A 26,723-nucleotide genomic window follows, 5' to 3' on the forward strand; every position below is an offset into this window, starting at 1 on the left:
CCATTCATCCTTGGTACAAATCACTCAAACTCCACAACCTAGTGAAAGTGACATTACTTTTGAAGATGGACCATTTTCAAAAAAAAAAAAAAAAAAAAAAAAAAAAAAAAAAAAAAAAAAAAAAAAAAAAAAAAAAAAAACACCATTCAGACGAGAATTACTATTTTACAATGAAGAAAACCCAATTGTGTTGATACTCTTGGAAAAGTGTTCTGTAACTTTATGAGTGTGTATAAATCTCTCAAAACTGGAAGGTGTTGGCAATGTTCGAGAAAGGGTTAGGAGGAGGTCATGAAGTAGAAACATCCAGCAGGCACAAAAGAGGATGTTAGATCTAGGTTCAGGACTGATTTCTGGTACTTGGCATGTTGCTGATGTGAGATCATGAAGAAGGAATTCAGGAAAATCTGTTACCCAGACCTTAGTTTAGGTGGAACAAACAGTACCTGCACTTTTAAAAATAGTGGGGGAGTACTGAGATTCAGTAAGTCAGCATCTCACGATGTCTGTACCCATCTGGAAAAATGGCTAGTGAGCAAGTGATGGTGAATGTTTTCTCTTTTTTCGTATATATGTATATAGTGCATTTGATCAGAAATCAACACCCCTCTATAAAAATATGAAGTATATTTGGTTCCTAAAACTGCCCATAGACTTGCAGAACTGAACATTTATATAATACAGTATATGATTTACAATAATTGAAATGCCTACTAATTTTGGTAGGCATATAATATTTCAACAGATTGTTAGGAATTTTTTTTTTTTTTTGTATGTACAGTACCTGACATCATTTGAAGATAATGCCGAACAATTTTGAAGTGATTTTTCAGTATTATTCTTTTACATGAATCTGACAAAAGACTATACAAAAATAATTACAGATGAAAAAAATTGCCAACAAAATTTTTCCAATTAAGAGTTATACAATAAGTGACACACCTCTATCTGATGAGTTTATTGTTTGTGAGTTCATGCAAAGTGGCATTCTCTTGGGATATCCTCACTCAACAGAGATGGGAATAAACAAAGGGATGGTTCATAACTAGAAACTTTTTTTATTTTGGTGGGGTTTATTACTAATCATTTCTTCAAGGATCATGTAGGTGTATATATTATAATACAGGCCCTTTCCATTAGTTACTTTGAACAGTTCCAAATATAAACCAAATGGAGCTTCTAGCAACTTAGGCAGTATCAATGACTCTTACTGTAGATTCAGCAGAAAAGAATATTCCAAGTTCACATGACTCCTCAGAAGTGCTACATTAACCCAGAAGAGCGTGCAAAATATAGACTTGTGATGTAACTAATCTAGAAAGATGAAAGAAATGCAAACACATATTATTCAATGAGAGCATATAAAAAATTGACTAGTAAATAATACTACTCTTTGTGATATGTACTGTATTATGTTTAGTTTATTAACTACTGTAATAAAATTAAGTAAAATATGAGATATAAATTATTGTCTCTGTTACAGACATCATATTTCTAAGCTTGTGATTTAGATCTAAATGTACAAATATATTAGTCAGGAGATATCTACTTAGATATTAAAAATGTGATGAAACAAATTAACCATTAATATAATTTTCCTATCTACATGATACGTCATAAAAACTTGTACAAAAAGGCAATTTCCTGTTATTTCAAAGAAATCCAAAGGATTGTCAAGAGCACTTGTAAGGTTTCAACAGTAGGAATCATTTCAGTCATACATATCCAAAGGACACTTAATGTTTATGTCATCATGAATGGATATAAATTTTAAATTTTTATTAAATATCTGAAATACTATTTTTGTAAATGTTCTGAGAGCCAGACGGAAATTTATCAAATTAAATCTTATGGATTCTGGGCTTACCAATTTTTTTTCCCACTGGACTTGTAACAGATGGGCTTCGATTTCTTGTATTCCTAGCAGGGGAATTACACTCCTTTGAAGTTGTGCGAGTGAGAGTCCGGCTAGACTTTGGTTTACCTTTAACCTGAGAACCTTTCTTCATGTCTGGTGAAGCAGCAGGTAAACTACTATTATCTTTGTAGCGTTTGTTTGCAGGTAAAGGACTCCCTTCATTGGAGCCAGCAGATTCTGATGAACGTCGAGAAGTTCTTTGTAATGTATTTATGGCAGATTTTGACTTAAAAGGAACTCGAGCAGGAGAGGGAGTGTTTGTTCTGGACCTAGAACCCCTGCTTCCTGGAGAACCATGAGTTTTTACCTTAAGTTTTTCCATTTCTGTATTTACAAAACCAAAAGGATCTGAAGATTCCAGGGTGCCTTTCTCTTGTTTGGCTTCTTTCTCATTTACTGAGCCCTTTGAGAGCAATGGGCTTCTGGTTGTAGCTTGTTTTTTTCTCTTAATAGTTGGTGAAGCATTAAGAGAGGGACCAGGAACCTCATCAAAATCCATTAGGTCTTTTATATCAACTGTCTGGAATGCTTCAGGTGTAAAGTCTGTAAGTAAATAAATAGTACTTTAATATAAAAGTTACTTTATAAGTATATATTTGTTTTCATTTCTTCCAGGTGCTTTAGAAATAAAATAATAACAACAATGTTCAATACAAAGTTGAGGAATATTAAATGATTCAACCTATTTAATGTATATGTTAATTTATATATGTTAATTGCTACAATCTACACCAGACATGAAGAACCTTCAGCTAATGGCATGCTTGACTCTGACACATGAGAGGGTATTATATTAAACTTAACTATTATGTACCATAATAAAAAAAAAAAAAAAAAAAATAAAAAATGCCCAAAATTTGGGAAAACAAATTCAAATTAAGACATTTTTATCTTCCTACATATTAACAACTTAAAGCACTGGACAGTAATCACAACTCAAGCTAGGTAGGAACACACAGTGGGTCTAATTCTGCTTGCTCATTCTCATGCCTGACCTACACAGTATATTGGACTGAATTATGTTCAAATAATGTATTGGAATAACATGTGGAGAATAATACGCAATAATACTTGTGATGTCATCATGTTCCCTATCAATCCTGTGCAGCATGGACTAATACTGACAAAAAGTTTTAAACAATCACAAATGAGGTGATTTACAGAAATTTTAGCAGACATCATATTTCTTAATTTTTATATAAAAAAAAAATTCTCAATGCAGGTACAATTTTAACACAGCTAATTCGCAGCAAGACAGTGACTTAAAGAAGGAAACATATCCATAATTGCCTATCATATATGTACATATGTTAAAATATGACAGGAAGTCTAATTCCCTCACTTTCTGATCTTGAAAACACTATTTACTTGATTCCTTTCATAAGTTCTTGTTGTGCAGATTTTGTAAACTTTCATTTTAATTTCGGCTGATTTTGTAGAAAAAAAAAAAATTATCATACATAATAAGAGAACTTAGTGTGAGCAGGGTATTATTTAGTGAAGGGATTCAGGGAAACCGGTTATTTTATATAACCGGACTTGAGTCCTGGAAATGGGAAGCACAATGCCTGCACTCTAAAGGAGGGGTTTGGGATACTGGCAGTTTGGAGAGATATGTCGTGTGTTTTTATACGTATATACTTCTAAACTGTTGTATTCTGGGCACCTCTGCAAAAACAGTGATTATGTGTGAGTGAGGTGAAAGTGTTGAATGATGCTGAAAGTGTTTTCTTTTTGGGGATTTTCTTTCTCTTTGGGTCACCCTGCCTCGGTGGGAGACGGCCGACTTGTTAAAAAAAAAAAAAAGAGAACTAGTGGTAACGGCTTGACAAAGCTCCTGGAGAGCGAAACATTGCCACAATAAAATGTCACATTAGTTACACTTGTGTCCTTTTACTTTACAATTGTGATATATTCAGCATAGAGTTCTAATGGCATACAGCACTAGACATATTCCGATGATTTAGAGCATTTAGAACACTTTTCAGACAAACCTGATTTTTTAGCTAAAATTCATGGATTTTCAAGCTTTTTTATCAGAATTACTGATGGAATTGAAATTTTTGAGCCTTTTTGACATTTTAAAGTATGTTACATATTTTTCAAAAAGCCCATAAAATTTTGATGAAATTCAGAAAAAATTTTGAATATTTCATATATTTTTTAAAAATACAGAATACAGAATGCAGTTTTATTAACCAATTTTTCTTTATCTAAATCATTTGATACCCTCATCACCTTACTCTTTTCTATGTTCACTTTCAACTTTCTACCTTTACACACACTCCCAAACTCAGAATACAGAATGCAGTTTTATTAACCTTTATATAATTCAGAGTACAGAAATTGGAAGATGGAGTAACTGAGGAGGGGTCTAGGCATTTAGAAGCTGGAGCAATATAGGATGACCAAGGAGGGGTAGGGATTGTCCCAGGAAGGATTGGAGGGAGGGAGAAAAGGAGGTTCTAGCTGCTAATGGCTTGAGCATCCAGCAGGCTTGTGCCAGTGTGTTATATCACTGTGAATGGAGAAAAGTATTTGTTATGACTTGATGTGCTACTGGAATATGAGCAAGATAAGATTTATGAAAGGATTCAAGGAAAACTAGTTAGTCAGACTTGAGTCCTGAAAGTGAAAATTACAGTGCCTGCTCTCTGAAGGAGAGATGGGGATTTTGCAATATGGAAGGTCATTTAAACTGTGATGTCTGTACACTATAGTATTTCCTTTTTTGGGTCACCCTTCCTCAGTGGGAGACATTATTATTATCATTATAATCAAAGAAAGCGCTAAACCGACAAGGGTTATACAGTGCTGCAGGGCAGAAAAGTGCTGAGGCTATAAACAGCTAGGTGGAGAGGGGCTCAGAGGTGAGGGAAGAAAAGGGTTGGAAGGGATACTAAGGGCTATGTGTCAAAGCTAGTACAGTAAAACAGTTGCTGACAAAGTCAAAAAGTGATTGTAAGTCAAAGGCAGGGCTGTCTGCAAGAAGGGAAGATAAAGTAAGAGTGGTAGGGTGGTGGCATCATTGGAGGCAAATCCTGCGAGCTCGGTGGTAAACTGGGCAATTGACAAGAAAGTGAAGAACCGAAATAGGGACCTGACAAACCTCACAGAGAGGAATAGGGTGTCGTTCCATGAGATACCCATGGGTAAGGCTCATATGGCCAATGTGGAGCCGGGAGAGCAGTTTCCCAAGAATGGCAATGGTGGTAAGAAGATGGCCACAAACCTAAAAGCGGTTTAATAGAGTGCAATTTGTTATGGTGCATGCCCGACCACCATTGCTGCCAACAGCTGCGAAGACGGGCCGAGATGGCTGGAAAATAACCTCTGAACGGAATGCCTTTATAGGGAACCAGAAGATCATGCACTGCTGACCGCACAGCAGCATCCGCTTGTTCATTGCCCTGCACATCGTGTCCAGGGGCCCAACAGAAAACGACGTCTTTCTTTATGCTAGCCACACAGCGCAACCATAGCTGGATACAAAGGACTAATGGACAAGAAGAATCAAACTGTTTAATGGCTTGTAAAGCCCTAAGGGAATATGAAATGATCACAAATGTCAAAGGAGACACATATGTAATGCGAAGAAGTGCTATGAGGATGGCAAACAACTCAGCAGTAAAAATACTAGCCAAGTCTAACAAATGACCTCGGACATCATCATCTGGGAATACTGCTGTGAACCCAACACCATCAGAAGATTTAGAACCATCTGTATAAATAGCGATGCCATGAGCATGTGACCTGAAGTAACTGAGAAAAAGAGAGCGAGAAGCAATCGTAGACAGGAAAGCTTTGGTGCATGGTAGTGGGGGAGAACAGACATGAACCGTTGGAACTTACCATGGGGAAAGGGAGAAGGCAGACGCTAAATGAACATACAAGGGAGTCAACTGAAGAAAAGATAGGAGGAAGTGAAAATGAAGAGAAAACGATCAGAGTAGGCATGGGCGCCGAACAAACAATGGGCTTCTATTAATGTCTGAGACCAAGACTTAAGAAATCGTAATGACACGATTGCAAATAAACCATACCCCCGGCCGGGATTGAACCCGCGGTCATAGAGTCTCAAAACTCCAGCCCGTCGCGTTAGCCACTAGACCAGCTAGCCACAATAAGATTTATCCAACTAGGTATATTTCTACACCATAGGAAGGTTAGCACAGGCACCTCTGTGACCACAAATGCAAGTTTTTACAGACGGCCACGCTAGCTGGAGATTCGTCTGTAAAAACTTGCATTTGTGGTCACAGAGGTGCCTGTGCTAACCTTCCTATGGTGTAGAAATATACCTAGTTGGATAAATCTTATTGTGGCTAGCTGGTCTAGTGGCTAACGCGACGGGCTGGAGTTTTGAGACTATGACCGCGGGTTCAATCCCGGCCGGGGGTATGGTCTGAGACCAACCTATACATAGAAGAAACACAAAGATCACGAGCGCAGACAAAGTAACGAACATTCACCTCTGCATAGAGGCTTTCAACAGGGGACGAACGAAAGGCACCAAGGCATAAACGGAGACTTGATGATGAAGGGGATCTAATTTAGAAGGACAAGTTGCAGAATAGACACTGTTGCCATAATCCAGCTTGGACAAGACTAAGGTAGAATACAAATGGAGGAGAGTTCGGCGATGTGCTCCCCATGAACGACGCGTGAGAATTTTAAGGAGATTCAGCTGACCATGGCAAGCTGCCTTCAAAGAAGTGTGAGGTTTCCATGTCAACCAGCGATTGAAGAGAAGGCCGAGAAACTTGACTGTATCACATTCTGGAATACGTGAGCTGTGTAAATACAAGGAAATATCTGGGACAAAGGATGTCTAGTGAAGGTAATGAAACGGGTTTTTGTACTAGAAAATTTAAAGCCATGAGAAGTGGGAAACTCGGTCAATCACATCCTGAATTGAAGCTGCTACCAAGTGACAGTCAGCGCCTGGGTAAATTATAGCGAAGTCATCCACATAAAGTGACGACCAAATATGCAATGGAAGAATGGAAGGTACGTCGTTTATAGCTAAGAGAAAAAGTGTAGTGCTAAGAATATAACCCTGTGGGACTCCCTTGGCTTGTACAAACTCTGAGGAAAGCGAGGCTCTAACATGAACCCAAAAATATCTGTCAGATAAGAAAGCAGCAAGGAAGGTTGTTAGATTACCGCGGAGGCCTAAGGAGTGGGCTTGGGCTAAAATGTGTCATGCCTTATCAAGATCAAAAAAGACTGCTAGGACAGAGTGTTTGTTCGCAAAAGCATTTTGCACATACGTATCTAAGTGGAGTAAAGGGTCCAAAGTAGAGCAGCCCTTGCGAAAGCCATATTGGTGAGGGAAAAGACTATTGTTTTTAACATACCAGCTGTGGGAGACAGCTGGTATGTTAAAAACAATTAATAATAATTCTACTGTGTGATTCCTATCTTTTCTTCTTTCAATTTTTTATCATGGAATGTACTGCAACTTAAAAAATGTTTTTATTTAGTTTTACACTTGTGCTGCTCCCAATGTAATATATAAACAATAAGAAAAACTGAAGAGCAGAGTATATGGAGAGTAAAAGAAAGGTGAAGAGAGTGGTGAGAGAGTGCAAAAGGAGAGCAGATGATAGAGTGGGAGAGGCACTGTCAAGAAATTTTAATGAAAATAAGAAAAAATTTAGGAGTGAGTTAAACAAGTTAAGAAAGCCTAGGGAACGTATGGATTTGTCTGTTAAACAGAGTAGGGGAGTTAGTAGATGGGGAGAGGGAGGTATTAGGTAGATGGCAAGAATATTTTGAGGAACTTTTAAATGTTGAGGAAGAAAGGGAGGTGGTAATTTCATGCACTGGCCAGGGAGGTATACCATCTTTTAGGAGTGAAGAAGAGCAGAATCTAAGTGTGGGAGAGGTACGTGAGGCATTACGTAGAATGAAAGGGGGTAAAGCAGCTGGAACTGATGGGATCATGACAGAAATGTTAAAAGCAGGGGGGGGATATAATGTTGGAGTGGTTGGTACTTTTGTTTAATAAATGTATGAAAGAGGGGAAGGTACCTAGGGATTGGCGGAGAGCATGTATAGTCCCTTTATATAAAGGGAAGGGGGACAAAAGAGACTGTAAAAATTTATTTTTTTATTTATTATCACACTGGCCGATTCCCACCAAGGCAGGGTGGCCCAAAAAAGAAAAACTTGCACCATCATTCACTCCATCACTGTCTTGCCAGAAGGGTGCTTTACACTACAGTTTTTAAACTGCAACATTAACACCCCTCCTTCAGAGTGTAAAAATTATAGATGAACAAGTTTATTGAGTATACCAGGAAAAGTGTATGGTAGGGTTATTATTGAAAGAATTAGAGGTAAGACAGAATGTAGGATTGCGGATGAGCAAGGAGATTTCAGAGTGGGTAGGGGATGTGTAGATCAAGTGTTTACAGTGAAGCATATATGTGAACAGTATTTAGATAAAGGTAGGGAAGTTTTTATTGCATTTATGGATTTAGAAAAGGCATATGATAGAGTGGATAGGGGAGAAATGTGGCAGATGTTGCAAGTATATGGAATAAGTGGTAAGTTACTAAATGCTGTAAAGAGTTTTATGAGGATAGTGAGGCTCAGGTCAGGATGTGTAGAAGAGAGGGAGACTACTTCCCAGTAAAAGTAGGTCTTAGACAGGGATGTGTAATGTCACCATGGTTGTTTAATATATTTATAGATGGGGTTGTAAAAGAAGTAAATGCTAGGGTGTTCGGGAGAGGGGTGGGATTAAATTATGGGAAATCAAATACAAAATGGGAATTGACACAGTTACTTTTTGCTGATGATACTGTGCTTATGGGAGATTCTAAAGAAAAATTGCAAAGGTTAGTGGATGAGTTTGGGAATGTGTGTAAAGGTATAAAGTTGAAAGTGAACATAGAAAAGAGTAAGGTGATGAGGGTATCAAATGATTTAGATAAAGAAAAATTGGATATCAAATTGGGGAGGAGTATGGAAGAAGTGAATGTTTTCAGATACTTGGGAGTTGACGTGTCGGCGGATGGATTTATGAAGGATGAGGTTAATCATAGAATTGATGAAGGAAAAAAGGTGAGTGGTGCGTTGAGGTATATGTGGAGTCAAAAAACGTTATCTATGGAGGCAAAGAAGGGAATGTATGAAAGTATAGTAGTACCAAGACTCTTATATGGGTGTGAAGCTTGGGTTGTGAATGCAGCAGCGAGGAGGCGGTTGGAGGCAGTGGAGATGTCCTGTCTAAGGGCAATGTGTAGTGTAAATATTATGCAGAAAATTCGGAGTGTGGAAATTAGGAGAAGGTGTGGAGTTAATAAAAGTATTAGTCAGAGGGCTGAAGAGGGGTTGCTGAGGTGGTTTGATCATTTAGAGAAAATGGAACAAAGTAGAATGATTTGGAGAGCATATAAATCTGTAGGGAAAGAAAGGCAAGGTAGGGGTTGTCCTCGAAAAGGTTGGAGGGAGGGGGTAAAGGAGGTTTAGTGGGTGAGGGGCTTGGATGTCCAGCAAGCGTACGTGAGCGTGTTAGATAGGAGTGAATGGAGACAAATGGTTTTTGGGACCTGTTGAGCTGTTAGAGTGTGAGCAGGGTAATATTTTGTGAATGGATTCAGGGAAACTGGTTAGCTGGACTTAAGTCCTGGAAATGGGAAGTACAATGCCTGCACTTTAAAGGAGGGGTTTGGGATATTAGAAGTTTGGAGGGACATCTAAACTGTTGTATCTGAGCGCCTCTGCAAAGACAGTATGTATGAATGATGGTCAAAGTGTTGAATGATGATGAAAGTTTTTTTCTTTCTTCTTGGGTCACCCTGCCTCGGTGGGAAAAGGCTGGTGTTAAAAAATAAAATAAAATAAAAAATAAAAGATTATAGAAGGATATGAAATATAAATAATGAAGATTTCCTAATTCTATGACGAGACCACGGACGTAAAACGAGAAAGAAGAAATGACAAAAAATTACCAGAAAGGTCTTTGCAGATGGTAGAAGACTGGAATGGATTACAAGATGAGGTAATATATGCTACAACTGAAAATTAAAAAATTCATTGATTAAATGCTGAAGATTGCACAGCATAACATTTGTAAATACAAATAAGTAATTACCGAAGTATCTAATATAAATATTAATGAAAAGATTATTATAATGCATCCAATTTCTTGGACTTAAAAGTTTATATAAAAAAATTCTAAAAGCAGTTCTCATTCATAAGTTGGACTCCTTATAAAATTAACTAATTCCTCTGTAATTTCAGAGCCATAGATGAGTAGTGCATTATATAGAGCAAAATTCTCACTGTACCTTATTTTACTCAATGTATTACAGACAGATTAGACAAAAAGCTTATAATTTACAATTGGAAAATGCATCAATGTAGCATTCCATTAAGTAATTATGTACTGAGGAAAGAAATATGGTAGAATGTGCAAACCAAATACATTACAATTTAAAATAAGGTGCCATGAAAAAATTTAGAACATACTGTTATAAAAAAATAACCAAAATTAATACACATACTCCAGATACTGAGCTTTATGTAGAAAACTTTACCAGATTCTGCTAATGATACCTGACCAGGGAAGTTATGATAACAGAAAGCTGGTTTATGAGCATCAAGCAGCAATAACCAGACTGATAAAACATCACCAGGAAAATCCACTTTCAGGTGGACTGAGAGAATATTCATAATCTTCATGCAACTTCAGGTAATATAAAATTAACTGGTTCTCATAAATGCCACCAGAAGTTACAAAGCTCCAGAAATAACAACATACAGTGGGATTCTGACTTACATTTGTCCTACTTAGCATCCCTCAAAAAAGAAAAAGAAAGGAAAAAAAAAAAGGGGGGGGGGGGGATTTTTTTTAAACTTACCCATAGTTAGCTACTTTTGGCTGCATTAAAGCAGGTTCTCCTATTGTCCAAGCAACTTCTGGTCAGTTGACTGAAATAAGATATTTCAAGGCATTTCAAGTCAGCCAGCTACTTTAGGATGGGAGTGATTTTCAACAATTTTTAAGTGCAGGAAGTGTCAAAAATAATGTAAAACAAACTTTCCTGTAATTATTATACTTTTGTAAAAAATTAACATATTAGCTATTTCCCAATAAAGCAGGGTGACCCAATGATGGATAACGCATTCTCCACCACAATTTTCTTAACTGTCTTTCCAGAAGTGCATGGACATTACAATTCAAATGATCCATCAAACCACAACATGCTCAGCCATCCTTCCAAGAGGTCCTGCATTTCCTACTTAATTGTTTATGAATAAACAGAATGGTGAATGAAGAGGTGAACTGTGACCTGCAGATTGACAATCCATTACTCCACCAATCTAGCTTCCCAGGCCTCTAATAGGAAAGATTCGGAACTGACACACATTATATCAGTTAGTAGCCCCTGACTGAATATGATAAAATAAGTGTCAGTTCTGAATCTTTCCTATTAGAGGCCTGGGTAGCTAGATTGGTAGAACGACGGGCTGTCAATCTGCAGGCCGCGGTTTGCCTCCTCATCCACCATTCTGTTATTCACTGACAGCTGTTTATTACAACTTAACTATTTATATCTATGATGGACTGGAAAGGCATCTATTTTTAAGGTATTGCCACATGTAGCATACCTCCCAGACATTTAAAAGATCTTCAAATATTCCAGACTACTGAAAGAATCTTTCTGAGTCATTTCAAATGTATTCATATGCTCCAGAAACTCGAAAGAATCCTTCCCAAGTATTTCACACCCTGAAATGTTTAAGAGCCTACTAAAGAAAATTTCCCACAATATTTCAAATGTCTTTAAAAGTTTGAATGTTTTTTTTAAGGAATACTGAACCATCCATTACAGAACTTGTTTTAGTTCTAATCCTACAACAAGGCTTATCAGATCTTTTCATTACACCTTAGGTCTATAGCTGCTGCAACTTCCTTACCTTTACTACGTATTACTGCAGTGTTATTGCCATACTAAATATTCCTCACTTAATAGCTCTATTTCTCAACATATCCACAATATAAAAAAAATCCTGCCTCAGTCAATGTATAATGGGAAAAGCAAAGCTCTGTGTTTAGTTTCAAGTAGTGAGTTTGAGGGGTTTTCTAAGGCAATTTTTTTATGGTTCTACTGTTTCTTGGTAATATTTGATAGAATGAAAGACATTCTACTGAGCTGGAAATAGCTTGAAATCAGCCTCAAAGTAAAAAAAATATTAGTTTTGCCAATATTCCTAAAAAACAGGCATGCTCTCTCCTCCACATTCTGGTTTGTTTTATGGGTTTTTACTAGGTCTGATTAAATTATTAGGACACCATAAACCACGACAAATCATTCCTGGTTATATTTTATTATCCGAGAAATATGGTAAATCTTCAATGTTTTGTGTGAGTTATTCAAAATGGAAGGCAAGTGTAATACAATAGACCCCTCCATGTTCGTTGATCTTCGTTATCGCCGATTTCGGTTTTGGCTAACTTTTTTTCATCGATTTTATGGTTCTGTTTTTGTTGTTTACCTCTGTTTTCGTCAATCATATGGAACCTGTCCAATGCCCAGCAAGCAGACAAAGCAGCCTCCCACATGCATTCTCATCCAGTGTAGCACTGTCTCTCGGTGAGTGAACATATCCTGCCAGGTCATACGAGACATTTCGTAATAAACAATTGTTTTTGCCACTTGTTTATTGTGTGTGACTGCTAAATAAGCAACCATGGGCCCCAAAGAAAGCTCCTAGTGCCAGTGCTTTGGTAAAGAAAGTGAGGAACACAATATCTTCCACTGCATAAGCCTTATAGATAAGGCTTGGCAAGGAGTGACTTCCAGGACAATCAACTCTGCTTGGGAAAAATTGTGGCCAGATTGTGTCCAAAGGAAGGATTTTGAAGGGTTTGAGGCTGACCCTGTCAACCCTACACCTGTTGTGAAATCAATTGTGGCACTGGGGAATTCCATGGGGTTGAATGTGAGTGGCCAGGATATGGAAGAGTTGATGGAGGGCCACAGTGAAGAGTTAACCACTGATGAGCTGCAAGAGCTTCATCTGCAACAGCAACAGACCACAGCTCAGGAAATTGCTTCAGAGGAGGAGGAAGAGAGATGGAAGAAGGTGCCTTCTCCAAAGATTAAGGAGATTTGTACAAAGTGGACTAGGGTGCATTCATTTGTGGAGCAACATCACCCCTGAGAATGCTGTTGCAATTCGTGCTGGTGACTGTTACAATGACAATGCCATGTCCCATTTTAGGGAAATTTTAAAGATACCAGAAACAGACCTATCTGGACAGATATTTTGTGCGACAGGGGTCCAGTAGCTCTGGAGCTGGTCCTAGTGGCATTAAAAAACAAAGGAGGGAAGTGACCCGAATAAGGACTTGGTACCTAGAGTCCTTATGGAGGGGGATTTCCCTTCCAAAGAATAACCTCTCTTCCCTCTCCCTCCTCCCTGTCTTCCTTCCAGCAACAGAAGCCTTCAATAAAGGTAAGTGTCATGTTGAATGTTCATTCTTTTGTGCATGTAAATCTATCTTCAAGGTAAAAGAAAATTTTTTTTGTTGATACTTCCGGGTGTCTGGAACGGATTAATTCCATTTACGTTGTTTCTCGTGGGGAAAGTAGTTTCGGTTTTGGCCATTTTCAGTTTTGGCCGATGGCTCTGAAATGGATAAAACACGAAAACCGAGGGTTCACTGTACATGAAAGGCTTAGACATGATTACAGAACAGTGTTAATATTGTTTTAGTGTCTAGAATGTCTACAGTGTTTATTTTGGACTTAGTTTTTAAATTGCATAAACTGGCCAGATTATTGAATTCTGTGCACTTCATAAGGTAGTTTTAATAGTTGAATGGGTGTTTTTTTGTACTCAGTCAATAGAATAGAAGGCATACTAGTGAAATATTTATAAATTTGGTCAAACTGAGCAATAAAATTGGCTTAAAACAGGACAGAGAAAATTGCCAATGTGTAAAATGTGTCCAGACTGCTAAATTTGCACCTGTGTAATTCCCTAAGTTTTCTATCAAATTTCATATTACTGGTGTCATTACTTCCAGGAAAGTTTGTTTTTTAATGTGGGTGCTGAGAACTTCTAACTTCAGGGTCTGGACAGTGAAAAGGTTAATCACAACCCCCTCAAATATCCTGACCTACACAGTGCATGATGGAAATGGCAAACCTCTGGTTTATAACAGAAACTTCAAGTGCTTTCTAGGGTAATTTTTGTTGCTTTACTGGCTGTTTCTTGGTATGAACTAAAAGAATATAAGAAATACTAGTGAAATAGAGAGAATTTTAGTCAGTTTTAGATTGGATGTCGCTTGAAACAGGCCTTGAAGTGGTAGAAAAATTTGATTTAGGAGATTTTCCTGAATACTCATTTCTGATTATATTTTATTCATATGAGAAATAGGGCAAATCTTTGATTAATGAACAGAGGAAAGATTGCTTTAGTGTCTAGAATGCTTACGGTGTTTATTTTGAACTTCCTTTTTAAACTGGAATTGAAATTTAGTGCAAAATTTACCAAATTAGCAAATTGTATGCACTTAAATGGGTAGTTCTGATAGATGAATATGCAATGTCTTGCCCTCAGCCACTACAACAAAAGTGTCTGATTAAGATAAAGAACTGGCTTTAAACAGGACTCAAATTGTGGGAAACTGCAGAAGAGTAAATTGCGCTTAGATCACCAACCTTTTGCTCACATAATTCTCTAAATTTCCATTACTTATAGAAAAATATTCTTTACCATTTCAAAAAAAATACAAGTATTACATATTATTATTTTCAGAAGTTGCAACATTGTTAGTGCTTTTAACCCTTTGACTGTTTCGGTCGTATATACACCTACCATCCGACTTACGACCGAGTTCGGTTCCGAGAAACCGGTCACAAGTCGAAATGGACGTAAGTCGAACTTTACTACTGAATATCAACATCACATTTTTGTAATGACTTTATTTTATTGTTTTATTTTGGTATTTCATGTTTTACTTTACTTTTTATGCTGTTAGTACTGTATTTTATACTGTAAGGTTTAGGATAAACACTGTTTACAACACAAATAGTTGTTTATTTCCCAGAAATTTGGCATAAAAAACACAGTCATAAGTCGAGGGGTCGTAAGTCGAGCAGGCCGTAAGTCTGATGGTAGGTGTATACATCTTACGAGCCAATGTGTTTGACGTATATATACTCAAAAATTCTAGCAGCTTTAAATCAAGCGGGAGAAAGCTGGTAGGCCCACATGTGAGAGAATGGGTCTGTGTGGTCAGTGTGCACAGTATAAAAAAATCCTGTAGCACGCAGTGCATGAGAAAAAAACACTGACCATGTTTTTGGATTAAAACGCTGACTTTGAGGTGTATTTTCGTAGTTTTTATGGTTATATTCTCATTTTCGTAGTCACATTTGATAAAATGGAAAACATATTATAGAAATGGAGGTGATTTTGATTGATGTTACTATGAAAAGGACCTTGAAATGGAGCTCAAAGTAGGGGAAATGTTTGATTTTTGCCGATGTCCAACTAGCCATTCAAATATGCAGTCATGAATGGGTTGACATTATTTATACAATTATTACAATACTGCAGTAGTCTGCATAACAGTGAATCTTCTATTTTTTGTTTGAATAAAAATTCAAAATAAAAAGCAAGAGTAATATCACAGTGGCCTGGAGACGTGACTGATGAACAAAGAAAATGTTATTTTAAAGCCAGGAATGTCTGTACTGTTCATTTTGGACCCCATTTTGAAATTGGCACATGTTTTAATTTGTGTGAAATTGACCAAATTGCCAAATTCTGACCACTTTATTGGGTAGTTGAAATCGGTAAATGGGCAGTTTCTTGTACTTAATCGATAGAACAAATGGAGTTCTAAAGAAATAGCTATGAGTCTGGTCGACTGGAGCAATGGGATTAGCTGAAAATAGGGCTCAAAGTTGGCAAAATCGCCGATTCATAGATATCGCTGAGGTCGCTAACTTCACGAGAGCGTAATTTCGTGAGTTTTCCAACAAATTTCATATTTTTGGTGTCATTACCATCGGGAAAAGATTCTCTATCATTTCATAAGAAAAACTAATTTTTTTTTTTTCAAATATTTTGCGACAGTCAAAGGGCTAATTTCAGAGGTCACAACAGTGAATGAGTTAATTTTTTTTTCAATGAACTGGCCATATCCCAATAAGGCAGGGCGACTTAAAAAGAAAAACTTAAGTTTCTTTTTAAATTTAGTAATGTATACAGGAGAAAGGGTTACTAGCTCCTTGCTCCTGGCATTTTAGTTGCCTCTTACGACATGAATGGCTTACGGAGGAAGACTTCTGTTCCATTTGCCCATGGAGAGAATGGGTTAATATGCTTTTAAATTATCTGATGTTTAGAAGTGGTACATACATATTTTCAATTTTAGATTACATTAAATTACACTTTAGGTATTGAAAGAGATTCATCATAGTTCTCTGTAGTATAGGTATATGAAAATTTTTTGAACCTTTCTTATTTTGTATAATGGCGTTTCATAATGTTTAAGCTAATATAAATTTTCTTTGTCAATAACTTACACGTACTTCGACAGACTGAAAAACAATTGCATAAATATGTAGGTAGTAGGTTGGTAGACAGCAACCACCCAGGGAAGTACTACTCTCCTGCCAGATGACTGTGAAACAGAAACCTGTAACTGTTTTGCATGATGGTAGGATTGCTGGTGTCTTTTTCTGTCTCATAAACATGCTAGATAACAGGGATATCTGGCTACTCCTACTTACACTTTGGTCACACTTCACAGACACGCACATGCACACACACACACACACACACACATATATATATATATATATATATATATATATATATATATATATATATATATATATATATATATACACATCTAAGTTTTTCTCCTTTTTCTAAATAGCTCTTGTTCTTCTTTAATTCTTCTACTGTCCATGGGGAAGTGGAAAAGAATCTTTCCTCCGTAAGTGATGTGTGTCGTATGAGTCGACTAAAATGCCGGGAGTGATGGGCTAGTAACCCCTTCTCCTGTAGACATTTACTAAAAAAGAGAAGAAGAAAAACTTTATAAAACTGGGATGCTTGAATGTGCGTGGATGTAGTGTGGATGACAAGAAACAGATGATTATTGATGCTATGAATGAAAAGAAGTTGGATGTCCTGGCCCTAAGCGAAACAAAGCTGAAAGGGGTAGGGGAGTTTCGGTGGGGGGAAATAAATGGGATTAAATCTGGAGTATCTGAGAGTGTTAGAGCTAAGGAAGGGGTAGCAGTAGTGTTGAAGGATCAGTTATGGAAGGAGAAAAGAGAATATGAATGTGTAAAATCAAGGATTATGTGGATTAAAGTAAAAGTTGGATGCGAAAAGTGGGTCATAATAAGCGTGTATGCGCCTGGAGAAGAGAGGAGAGAAAGAGAGAGAGATTTTGGAAGATGTTTAGAGAGGGTGTGGTAGGTAAGTTTGGGGTGCCAGGTGTAAATGATAATGGGAGCCCTTTGATTGAACTTTATATAGAAAGGGGTTTAGTTATAGGTGATACATATTTTAAGAAAAAGAGGATAAATAAGTATACAAGATATGATGTAGGGTGATGTGACAGTAGTTTGTTGGATTATGTATTGGTTGATAAAAGACTGTTGAGTAGACTTCAGGATGTACATGTTTATAGAAGGGCCACAGATTTATCAGATCACTTTTTAGTTGTAGCTACACTGAGAGTAAAAGGTAGATGGGATACAAGAAGAATAGAAGCATCAGGGAAGAGAGAGGTGAAGGTTTATAAACTAAAACAGGAGGCAGTTAGGGTAAGATATAAACAGCTATTGGAGGATAGATGGGCTAATGAGAGCATAGGCAATGGGGTTGAAGAGGTATGGGGTAGGTTTAAAAATGTAGTGTTAGAGTGTTCAGCAGAAGCTTGTGGTTACAGGAAAGTGGATGTGGGAGGGAAGAGGAGCGATTGGTGGAATGATGATGTAAAGAGAGTAGTAAGGGAGAAAAAGTTAGCATATGAGAAGATTTTACAAAGTAGAAGTGATGCAAGGAGGGAAGAGTATATGGAGAAAAAGAGAGAGGTTAAGAGAGTGGTGAAGCAATGTAAAAAGAGAGCAAATGAGAGAATGGGTGAGATATTTTCAACAAAATTTGTTGATAACAAGAAAAAGTTTTGGAGTGAGATTAACAAGTTAAGGATGCCTAGAGAACAAATGGATTTGTCAGTTAAAAATAGGAGAGGAGAGTTATTAAATGGAGAGTTAGAGGTATTGGGAAGATGGAGGGAATATTTTGAGGAATTGTTAAATGTTCATGAAGATAGGGAAGCTGTGATTTCGTGTATAGGGCAAGGAGGAATAACAACTTGTAGGAGTGAGGAAGAGCCAGTTGTGAGTGTGGGGGAAGTTTGTGAGGCAGTAGGTAAAATGAAAGGGGGTAAGGCACCAGGGATTGATGGGATAAAATAGAAATGTTAAAAGCAGGTGGGGATATAGTTTTGGAGTGGTTGGTGCAATTATTTAATAAATGTATGGAAGAGGGTAAGGTACCTAGGGATTGGCAGAGAGCATGCATAGTTCCTTTGTATAAAGGCAAAGGGGACAAAAGAGAGTGCAAAAATTATAGGGGGAGAAGTCTGTTGAGTTCTAGGTAGTAGGTTGGTAGACCGCAACCGCCCAGGGAGGTACTACCATCCTGCCAAGTGAGTGTAAAACGAAAGCCTGTAATTGTTTTACATGATGGTAGGATTGCTGGTGTCCTTTATTCTGTCTCATAAACATGCAAGATTTCAGGTACGTCTTGCTACTTCTACTTACACTTAGGTCACACTACACATACATGTGCAAGCATATATATACACACCCCTTTGAGTTTTCTTCTATTTTCTTTCTAGTTCTTGTTCTTGTTTATTTCCTCTTACCTCCATGGGGAAGTGGAACAGAATTCTTCCTCCGTAAGCCATGTGTGTTGTAAGAGGCGACTAAAATGCCGGGAGCAAGGGGCTAGTAACCCCTTCTCCCGAATAAATTACTAAATTTAAAAAGAGAAACTTTGGTTTTTCTTTCTGGGCCACCCTGCCTTGGTGGGATACGGCCGGTTTGTTAAAAAAAAAAAAAAAAAGTGTTGAGTATACCTGGTAAAGTGTATGGTAGAGTTATTATTGAAAGAATTAAGAGTAAGACGGAGAATAGGATAGCAGATGAACAAGGAGATTTTAGGAAAGGTAGGGGGTGTGTGGACCAGGTATTTACAGTGAAACATATAAGTGAACAGTATTTAGATAAGGCTAAAGAGGTTTTTGTGGCATTTATGGATTTGGAAAAGGCGTATGACAGGGTGGATAGGGGGGCAATGTGGCAGATGTTGCAGGTGTATGGTGTAGGAGGTAGGTTACTGAAAGCAGTGAAGAGTTTTTACGAGGATAGTGAGGCTCAAGTTAGAGTATGTAGGAAAGAGGGAGATTATTTCCCAGTAAAAGTAGGCCTTAGACAGGGATGTGTGATGTCACCGTGGTTCTTTCTTTCTTTCAACACACCGGCCGTATCCCACCGAGGCGGGGTGGCCCAAAAGGAAAAACGAAAGTTTCTCCTTTTACATTTAGTAATATATACAGGAGAAGAGGTTACTAGCCCCTTGCTCCCGGCATTTTAGTCGCCTCTTACAACACGCATGGCTTACGGAGGAAGAATTCTGTTCCACTTCCCCATGGAGATAAGAGGAAATAAACAAGAATAAGAACTAGAAAGAAAATAGAAGAAAACCCAGAGGGGTGTGTATATATGTGCTTGTACATGTATGTGTAGTGGGACCTAAGTGTAAGTAGAAGTAGCAAGACGTACCTGAAAACTTGCATGTTCATGAGACAGAAAAAAGGACACCAGCAATCCTACCATCATGTAAAACAATTACAGGCTTTCGTTTTACACTCACTTGGCAGGACGGTAGTACCTCCCTGGGCGGTTGCTGTCTACCAACCTACTACCTAGGGTCACCGTGGTTGTTTAATATATTTATAGATGGGGTTGTAAGAGAAATAAATGGGAGGGTCTTGGCAAGATGCGTGGAGTTAAAAGATAAAGAATCACACATAAATTGGGAGTTGTCACAGTTGCTCTTTGCTGATGACACTGTGCTCTTGGGAGATTCTGAAGAGAAGTTGCAGAGGTTGGTAGATGAATTTGGTAGGGTATGCAAAAGAAGAAAATTAAAAGTGAATACAGGAAAGAGTAAGGTTATGAGGATAACAAAAAGATTAGGTGATGAAAGATTGGATATCAGATTGGAGGGAGAGAGTATGGAGGAGGTGAATGTATTCAGATATTTGGGAGTGGACGTGTCAGCGGATGGGTCTATGAAAGATGCGGTGAATCATAGAACTGATGAGGGGAAAAGGGTGAGTGGTGCACTTAGGAGTCTGTGGAGACAAAGAACTTTGTCCTTGGAGGCAAAGAGGGGAATGTATGAGAGTATAGTTTTACCAACGCTCTTACATGGGTGTGAAGCATGGGTGATGAATGTTGCAGCGAGGAGAAGGCTGGAGGCAGTGGAGATGTCATGTCTGAGGGCAATGTGTGGTGTGAATATAATGCAGAGAATTCGTAGTTTGGAAGTTAGGAGGAGGTGCAGGATTACCAAAACTGTTGTCCAGAGGGCTGAGGAAGGGTTGTTGAGGTGGTTCGGACATGTAGAGAGAATGGAGCGAAACAGAATGACTTCAAGAGTGTATCGGTCTGTAGTGGAAGGAAGTCGGGGTAGGGGTCGGCCTAGGAAAGGTTGGAGGGAGGGGGTAAAGGAGGTTTTGTGTGCGAGAGGCTTGGACTTCCAGCGGGTATGCGTGAGCGTGTTTGATAGGAGTGAACGGAGACAAATGGTTTTTAATACTTGATGTGCTGTTGGAGTGTGAGCAAGGTAACATTTATGAAGGGGCTCAGGGAAACCGGCAGGCCGGACTTGAGTCCTGGAGATGGGAAGTACAGTGCCTGCACTCTGAAGGAGGGGTGTTAATGTTGCAGTTTAAAAACTGTAGTGTAAAGCACCCTTCTGGCAAGACAGTGATGGAGTGAATGATGGTGAAAGTTTTTCTTTTTTGGGCCACCCTGCCTTGGTGGGAATCGGCCAGTGTGTTAATAAAAAAAAAAATAACAAATCTGTTACTACTCTATTCCCAAGCATTTCCTTTAACAATGGCAACCTTTATTTTGATTTCATCAGAAATTTCTAATCTTTTTTTATTTATCCTAACTCTATACAGAAACTTTCTATACTGTAACAATGCTCTCATCAAAACAAATTACAATACAATTTAAACACTTATAATTTAATGCTATTAAACATGTTACTAGTACCTTTGAAGAATGATCTACATCTTTTTGAAGCTCACCAATGCCACTATGAACTCATGGTCGACAATACAGCTAGTGCCTTTGCTTGACCATTCAATGATAAACAGCCAAACTGCATTTTCATTAAATATTACATAAGCATGGCATTCAAATATTTATTTACCATACCTGGTTTAAGATTGTGCATATTACACAGTTCCCTGAGTTTGATGACTTCTTTACGAACATTTTCAAGCTCCTCTTGAGCAGAGGAGAACTTGGGTAGCAGCATTTCCAGCTTGCTCAACAACCCTGTGTGGAGAGTTTCAGCTTCTGATACTCCTGGCTCTCCACTGCTGAAAAGAAATATTTTTTTTATTTTTGTAAGTCTTGCCAACCGCGCCCCAACCCCCAATGCAAGAATTTTAATTTTTGGATATGCCAAGCTAAGGGGGGTTAAGTATTAAGTAACCTTATGATTAGCCGTACAAAATGCATTGTGCAATAAGTAGCTTTCTTCAAAGCTTTCAGTTGTATTAAATTATATCTGCATTATTAAGAACAAAAAATGAAATGCATAAGCACTTATCTTTTTTGTGTGCCTCAGAAGAAATAAAAAAGAAAAAAAAATTTACAATACATATTATGCTATACATGAAACATTAACTAGTTTTGGATGGTTTGCTTATACATATTGTACTGTGCATTCATATTTTCAAAATCTGACATCTCCGTCTTTAGATAAATAAGAAGGGGACCAAAGAGAAATAAAACTCCAAAGGAACTCAAAGTTGCTAATGACTACTAATAGCATCAATGAGAAATGCTTTGTTGTTTCATTTTGTGCCCACACATACTACATGGCATAACATACATACTTGATTGTTTTACTCAGTTATTCTCTGGCCCTTGAGACTTAACATTTAGACTGTCATGGAAAAAATGACTTTCCTTCACTTTAAAAATTTACTTCATAATTCAAAGCTCAACTCTCAAAGCACCATAAATAATCCTACAAAACTAACAATAAGAATTATTTATAAAAGTACAGTACTCTATGGTACCATTTTCAAGAATAGTATATTCATTCTTTATAACAGCATTTTGTATCTTGTTTATTGTGTGGTACACACAAGAAAACTAAAATGAAAAGGTCTATCAGAACATTAATAACAAAAAAGGCACAATACCATGACTGGAACGATACACAAATAACCCGCACATAAAAGAGAGAAGCTTACGACGACGTTTCGGTCCGACTTGGACCATTGACAAAGTCACACTAACCAGAGGTGGAGCAGGACGGCTATATATAGGCAGGAAGAGGTAGTGGTAGTAGTAGTAGTAGTAGTAGTAGTACAAGAATTGTATATAGTCACGTAGGAAGCGAAGCTGATTCTTACGACGCCGGGTAGCAATAAGAACAGCCTCATAAGATCGAAAGAGGGGTTTAAAAGAGGGAAGAACATTAAAAAAGTTGGAGAGAATATTACGCTTAACTGCTCCACCTCTGGTTAGTGTGACTTTGTCAATGGTCCAAGTCGGACCGAAACGTCGTCGTAAGCTTTTCTCTTTTATGTGCGGGTTATTTGTGTATCGTTCCAGTCACGGTATTGTGCCTTTTTTGTTATTTATGGACCCCGCAGTTAAGCATAATATTCTCTCCAACTTTTTTAATATTCTTCCCTCTATTAAACCCCTCTTTCGATCTTATGAGGCTGCTCTTATTGCTACTCGGCGTCGTAAGAATCAGCTTCGCTTCCTACGTGACTATATACAATTCTTGTACTACTACTACTACTACTACCACTACCTCTTCCTGCCTATATATAGCCGTCCTGCTCCACCTCTGGTTAGTGTGACTTTGTCAATGGTCCAAGTCGGACCGAAACGTCGTCGTAAGCTTCTCTCTTTTATGTGCGGGTTATTTGTCTATCAGAACATTATTTCAAAACAGAACAATGACTACACGAGAACCCAGAGATGTTACTGCAATTAAAAAATAAGGTTCGATATGTAATATTTTGGATACCAAAGAATGAAGTTAGAAAAACATGAACAAAGAATGAAAAAAAAAAAATGGCACATCTACAGTGAAGCAAATTTTGGTGATGTGGAAATGGTCAGGTCAGGTACAAATAATGCAGTGTAAAAAAATAAGGATGAGCAGAAAAGTGAGACTAATACTGAAGCTAATAAATAAGCTACTTATCAATGAGCATATAAAGTATCTAATACAGTACATTATTCAAAACTTATTAAATGAAATCCTAACACGATTTTTGTTAACTTACTTAATTTTGGAGAGAACATTCTGAACAGCAGATGAAGAATACAGAGCAGGATTCTGAGGCTTCAGGAGATAGTCTGTAGTTGATGTATCACCTATGTTCACTACCTGCAGGGGTACTCCTTCAAGACGTCTGAAAATTATGTTTGGTAGTTAAATCACTGTTAATAAATTACTAAGTAATTCACTACATTTTCAAAACTGAAGCTATGTGCTGTGCTGATAAGGATTTGAAAAAAGATACAAAATCTCCAATAATTATTATATACTTATATTGGTGGGAGATGGCAGATGTGTTAAAAAAATAAAGTGCAATTATTGTAGTGATAAGTAATAGTTACCAATAAAACTTGTTACCTTCAAATGATAATTACTGAGTAATAATTACTCTTTATTTATTGTATTTATCATTCATTCAGGTTACACTACAGTGCTTACATGTGAACTGCTTATTTTTGCAGCCTCAATTAAACATATCTGCTTTTTACCAGTATAATTAGGGGGTGGATATTTTACGAGAGAGTCTAGGAGGGATTTTATGAAAGATCTGAGATAAATTTGATTTTTATTTAATAATTTCCTTGGTATTAGGGGTAGTTTTACACAAGCTTTAAATAATAATACTTTTAAGGAGGCTTCCCTGAATATTATCACAGTAATATTCAATTAGCATGATGTTTCCTTGCAATAAAATTATTGCAACCTTATTGATTAAATTATTCTAAAAATGTTCTCAAAGCTAAAAAGCTTTCTGGAACACAAGATAAAAACAAATAAATTTGGAAGAGTGCACATACAGTGGACCCTCGGTTATCGGCCGTAATCCGTTCCGGAAGGTCGGCCGATAACCGAAATGGCCAAAAACCGAATTAATATTTTCCATAAGAATTAATAGAAATACTATTAATCCGTTCCAGACAAAAATATTCGCAAAAAAATAAATTTTTTTAACAATTATGTAAGGATTACATACCTTTATTGAACGCTAATTCTGGCTTCTGGAAGACAGGGAAGTGGAAAGAGGGAGGAGTTAGTGTTTTGGAAGGGAAATCCTCCCTCCATAAAGACTTTAGGTAGCAAAGCCTTCTCTGGGGTTACTTCCCTTCTTTGTTTTTTAATGCCACTAGGACCAGCTTGAGAGTCACTGGACCCCTGTCTCAACAAATCTGTCCATAGAGGTCTGTTTCTGGCATCTCTTTAAGATTTCCCTGAAGTGGAACAGGGTTTTGTCACTGAACATGTTGCAGATATGGCTTGTTTCAGCTTGGTCAGGGTGGTGTTTCTCTACAAAAGCTTGCACCCTATTCCACATTGCACACACCTCTTTAATCCGTCATTTACCGCTACAGTACATTCATTACTTACCTTAAAATATTTGTGGTCTTAATGTAGGGCAAGAGGTATTTATTTGTAGGAAGTCAGCGTAGGTAGTGGTAGATGTAGGTACAGCACACTCATTTAGCCCACCCCTCCCGGGCTACACTACACAGCTATATTATTACACTACAAAGCCATATTATTACACTACAAAGCCATATTATTACCATATTCACTTAGTTTAATCATTTCTAACAAATACCTTTAGATACCATCATAAACAAAGGGAGAAGTAATGAATAATTCATGCCGAGAATTGTAAACAAACGCACATGAAGGGCGGTTACTGCACCAGTCGCCAGATTCACAATTTTCTCTAACGCTGCATCAGAGAAAATATAATGTTTACTCTCCATTCCACTCTCCACTCGATAACATATAAACATTGCATGTTTATATGCTATATGATATGTAACGTGTTTCTTATATAATTTTGAAGAAAATATCATAGATGGATTAATGAAAATGCCTATGTTAACGCAAAATAAGACACTTCATGTGGCAAAGAGTGATTATTAAATATACATCACATATAATAAACACTGCTTGTTTCTATGCTATGTAATGTGTTTCTTATATAATTTTGAAGAAGATATAATAGATGGATTAATGAAAATGTCTATATTAATGTAAAGTAAGACATTTAATGTACCAGTGATTATTATTAAATATACATGGCATATAAACACTGCATGTTTTTATATACTATGTAATGTGTTTCTTTGGGCTCATGGTTGCTTATTTTGCAGTTGCACTCAATCAATAACCACAAAAAACAATGGATTATAGCAAAAATATTTGGATGAATTAGAAGAAGCTTCCTCACTAGCCCAGTGACAAAGCCAAACTGACTCACAAGCAGCCCCAGCCGGCGGATGGACGCCTCCCAAACGGCCGATAACCGAATTAACAGCTGATAACCGGGTACCAAAAAACCAGCCGATAACCGAGTTGGCCGATAACTGAACCGGCCAATAACTTGGGGTCCACTGCAATTCACAATCCTTTTCTAGTAAGGTTTATGGGGCAATTATCTGTCAATAATTAAATATTTGTCTATCCCAGGGAAAGTAAATTAACAGCTAAAATAACTGCTAACTTACATTTGGCTGCTATGTCAACCAATAGTAAATATCAGTCTTACTTGTTCTGCAGCATCATGAACTTGTGGTTCACAGTAAATGTTCCACTATCTCCAGATGGATGGCATGACATGATGCCCACAATGAAGTGCCCACCAGTGTGTGTCATAACTGCTGAAAGCTGCTGATGTACCATCATTTCCCTTAAGTACAAATCTTCACAATTTGAACCCCGACAGCGGTACCATCCAATTATGTGCTGCAATATCAATGTTGAAAAAAGTGAGAAAAACTGACAAAATTTTAAATAATGAGGGTAAACCATGTTTTTTTCTTTAAATCAGTGTACATATAAAGTATTGTACCTTGTCATATCACTTGTGTATTTTTATCAAGAAAGAAGGTTTTTAAAATATAAATTGGCAAGCTTTACAACAATAGAGGATGCAAATGCTAGCAAAGGAATCTGAGAGGATATGTAAAAAAAAGGAAGTTGAAAATGAACACAAAAAATAAAAAAGATACAAGTAGGAAATTGGCAAATCCATGAACTATCCAGGGAAGGCCATTGTTGATTGCACCAAAGAGACGAGGGGGATCACAGCTGGCTGTGTGTACTGCAGAATTCAAATGACTTTAAATGTCAATATTGATTTTTATAGTAGCAGTAACAATTCAATGAGGAATAAGCCAATGCAAATAAAAACTTATATCTTTCTTTC

The 26,723-nt window shown here is 37.4% G+C and overlaps 1 protein-coding gene across 4 annotated transcripts in view; it reads right to left on the reverse strand.

Annotated features, from left to right (window-relative positions):
* Positions 1–690: 690 nt before the first annotated feature.
* The window catches only part of LOC128699369 (BRCA1-A complex subunit Abraxas 1-like), a 32,313-nt gene continuing 6,280 nt past the window's right edge, over positions 691–26,723 (reverse strand). Inside the window, exons 4-9 of one of the 4 annotated variants that reach the window (XM_070098213.1) lie at positions 26,064–26,260; positions 23,547–23,675; positions 21,442–21,608; positions 9,883–9,948; positions 1,868–2,461; positions 691–1,314 (exon numbers count right to left, since the gene is read on the reverse strand). In XM_070098213.1, coding sequence (XP_069954314.1) covers positions 1,310–1,314; positions 1,868–2,461; positions 9,883–9,948; positions 21,442–21,608; positions 23,547–23,675; positions 26,064–26,260 — 1,158 coding nt within the window. In that variant the 3' untranslated portion in view covers positions 691–1,309. Of the gene's footprint in view, positions 2,462–9,882; positions 9,949–21,441; positions 21,609–23,546; positions 23,676–26,063; positions 26,261–26,723 lie in introns of all 4 variants that reach the window. The other 3 variants (XM_070098212.1, XM_070098211.1, XM_070098214.1) reach the window with 3 other exon arrangements.

The sequence above is a fragment of the Cherax quadricarinatus genome, chromosome 61 (assembly GCF_038502225.1).
Source record: "Cherax quadricarinatus isolate ZL_2023a chromosome 61, ASM3850222v1, whole genome shotgun sequence".
In the NCBI taxonomy this organism is placed as follows: domain Eukaryota; kingdom Metazoa; phylum Arthropoda; class Malacostraca; order Decapoda; family Parastacidae; genus Cherax; species Cherax quadricarinatus.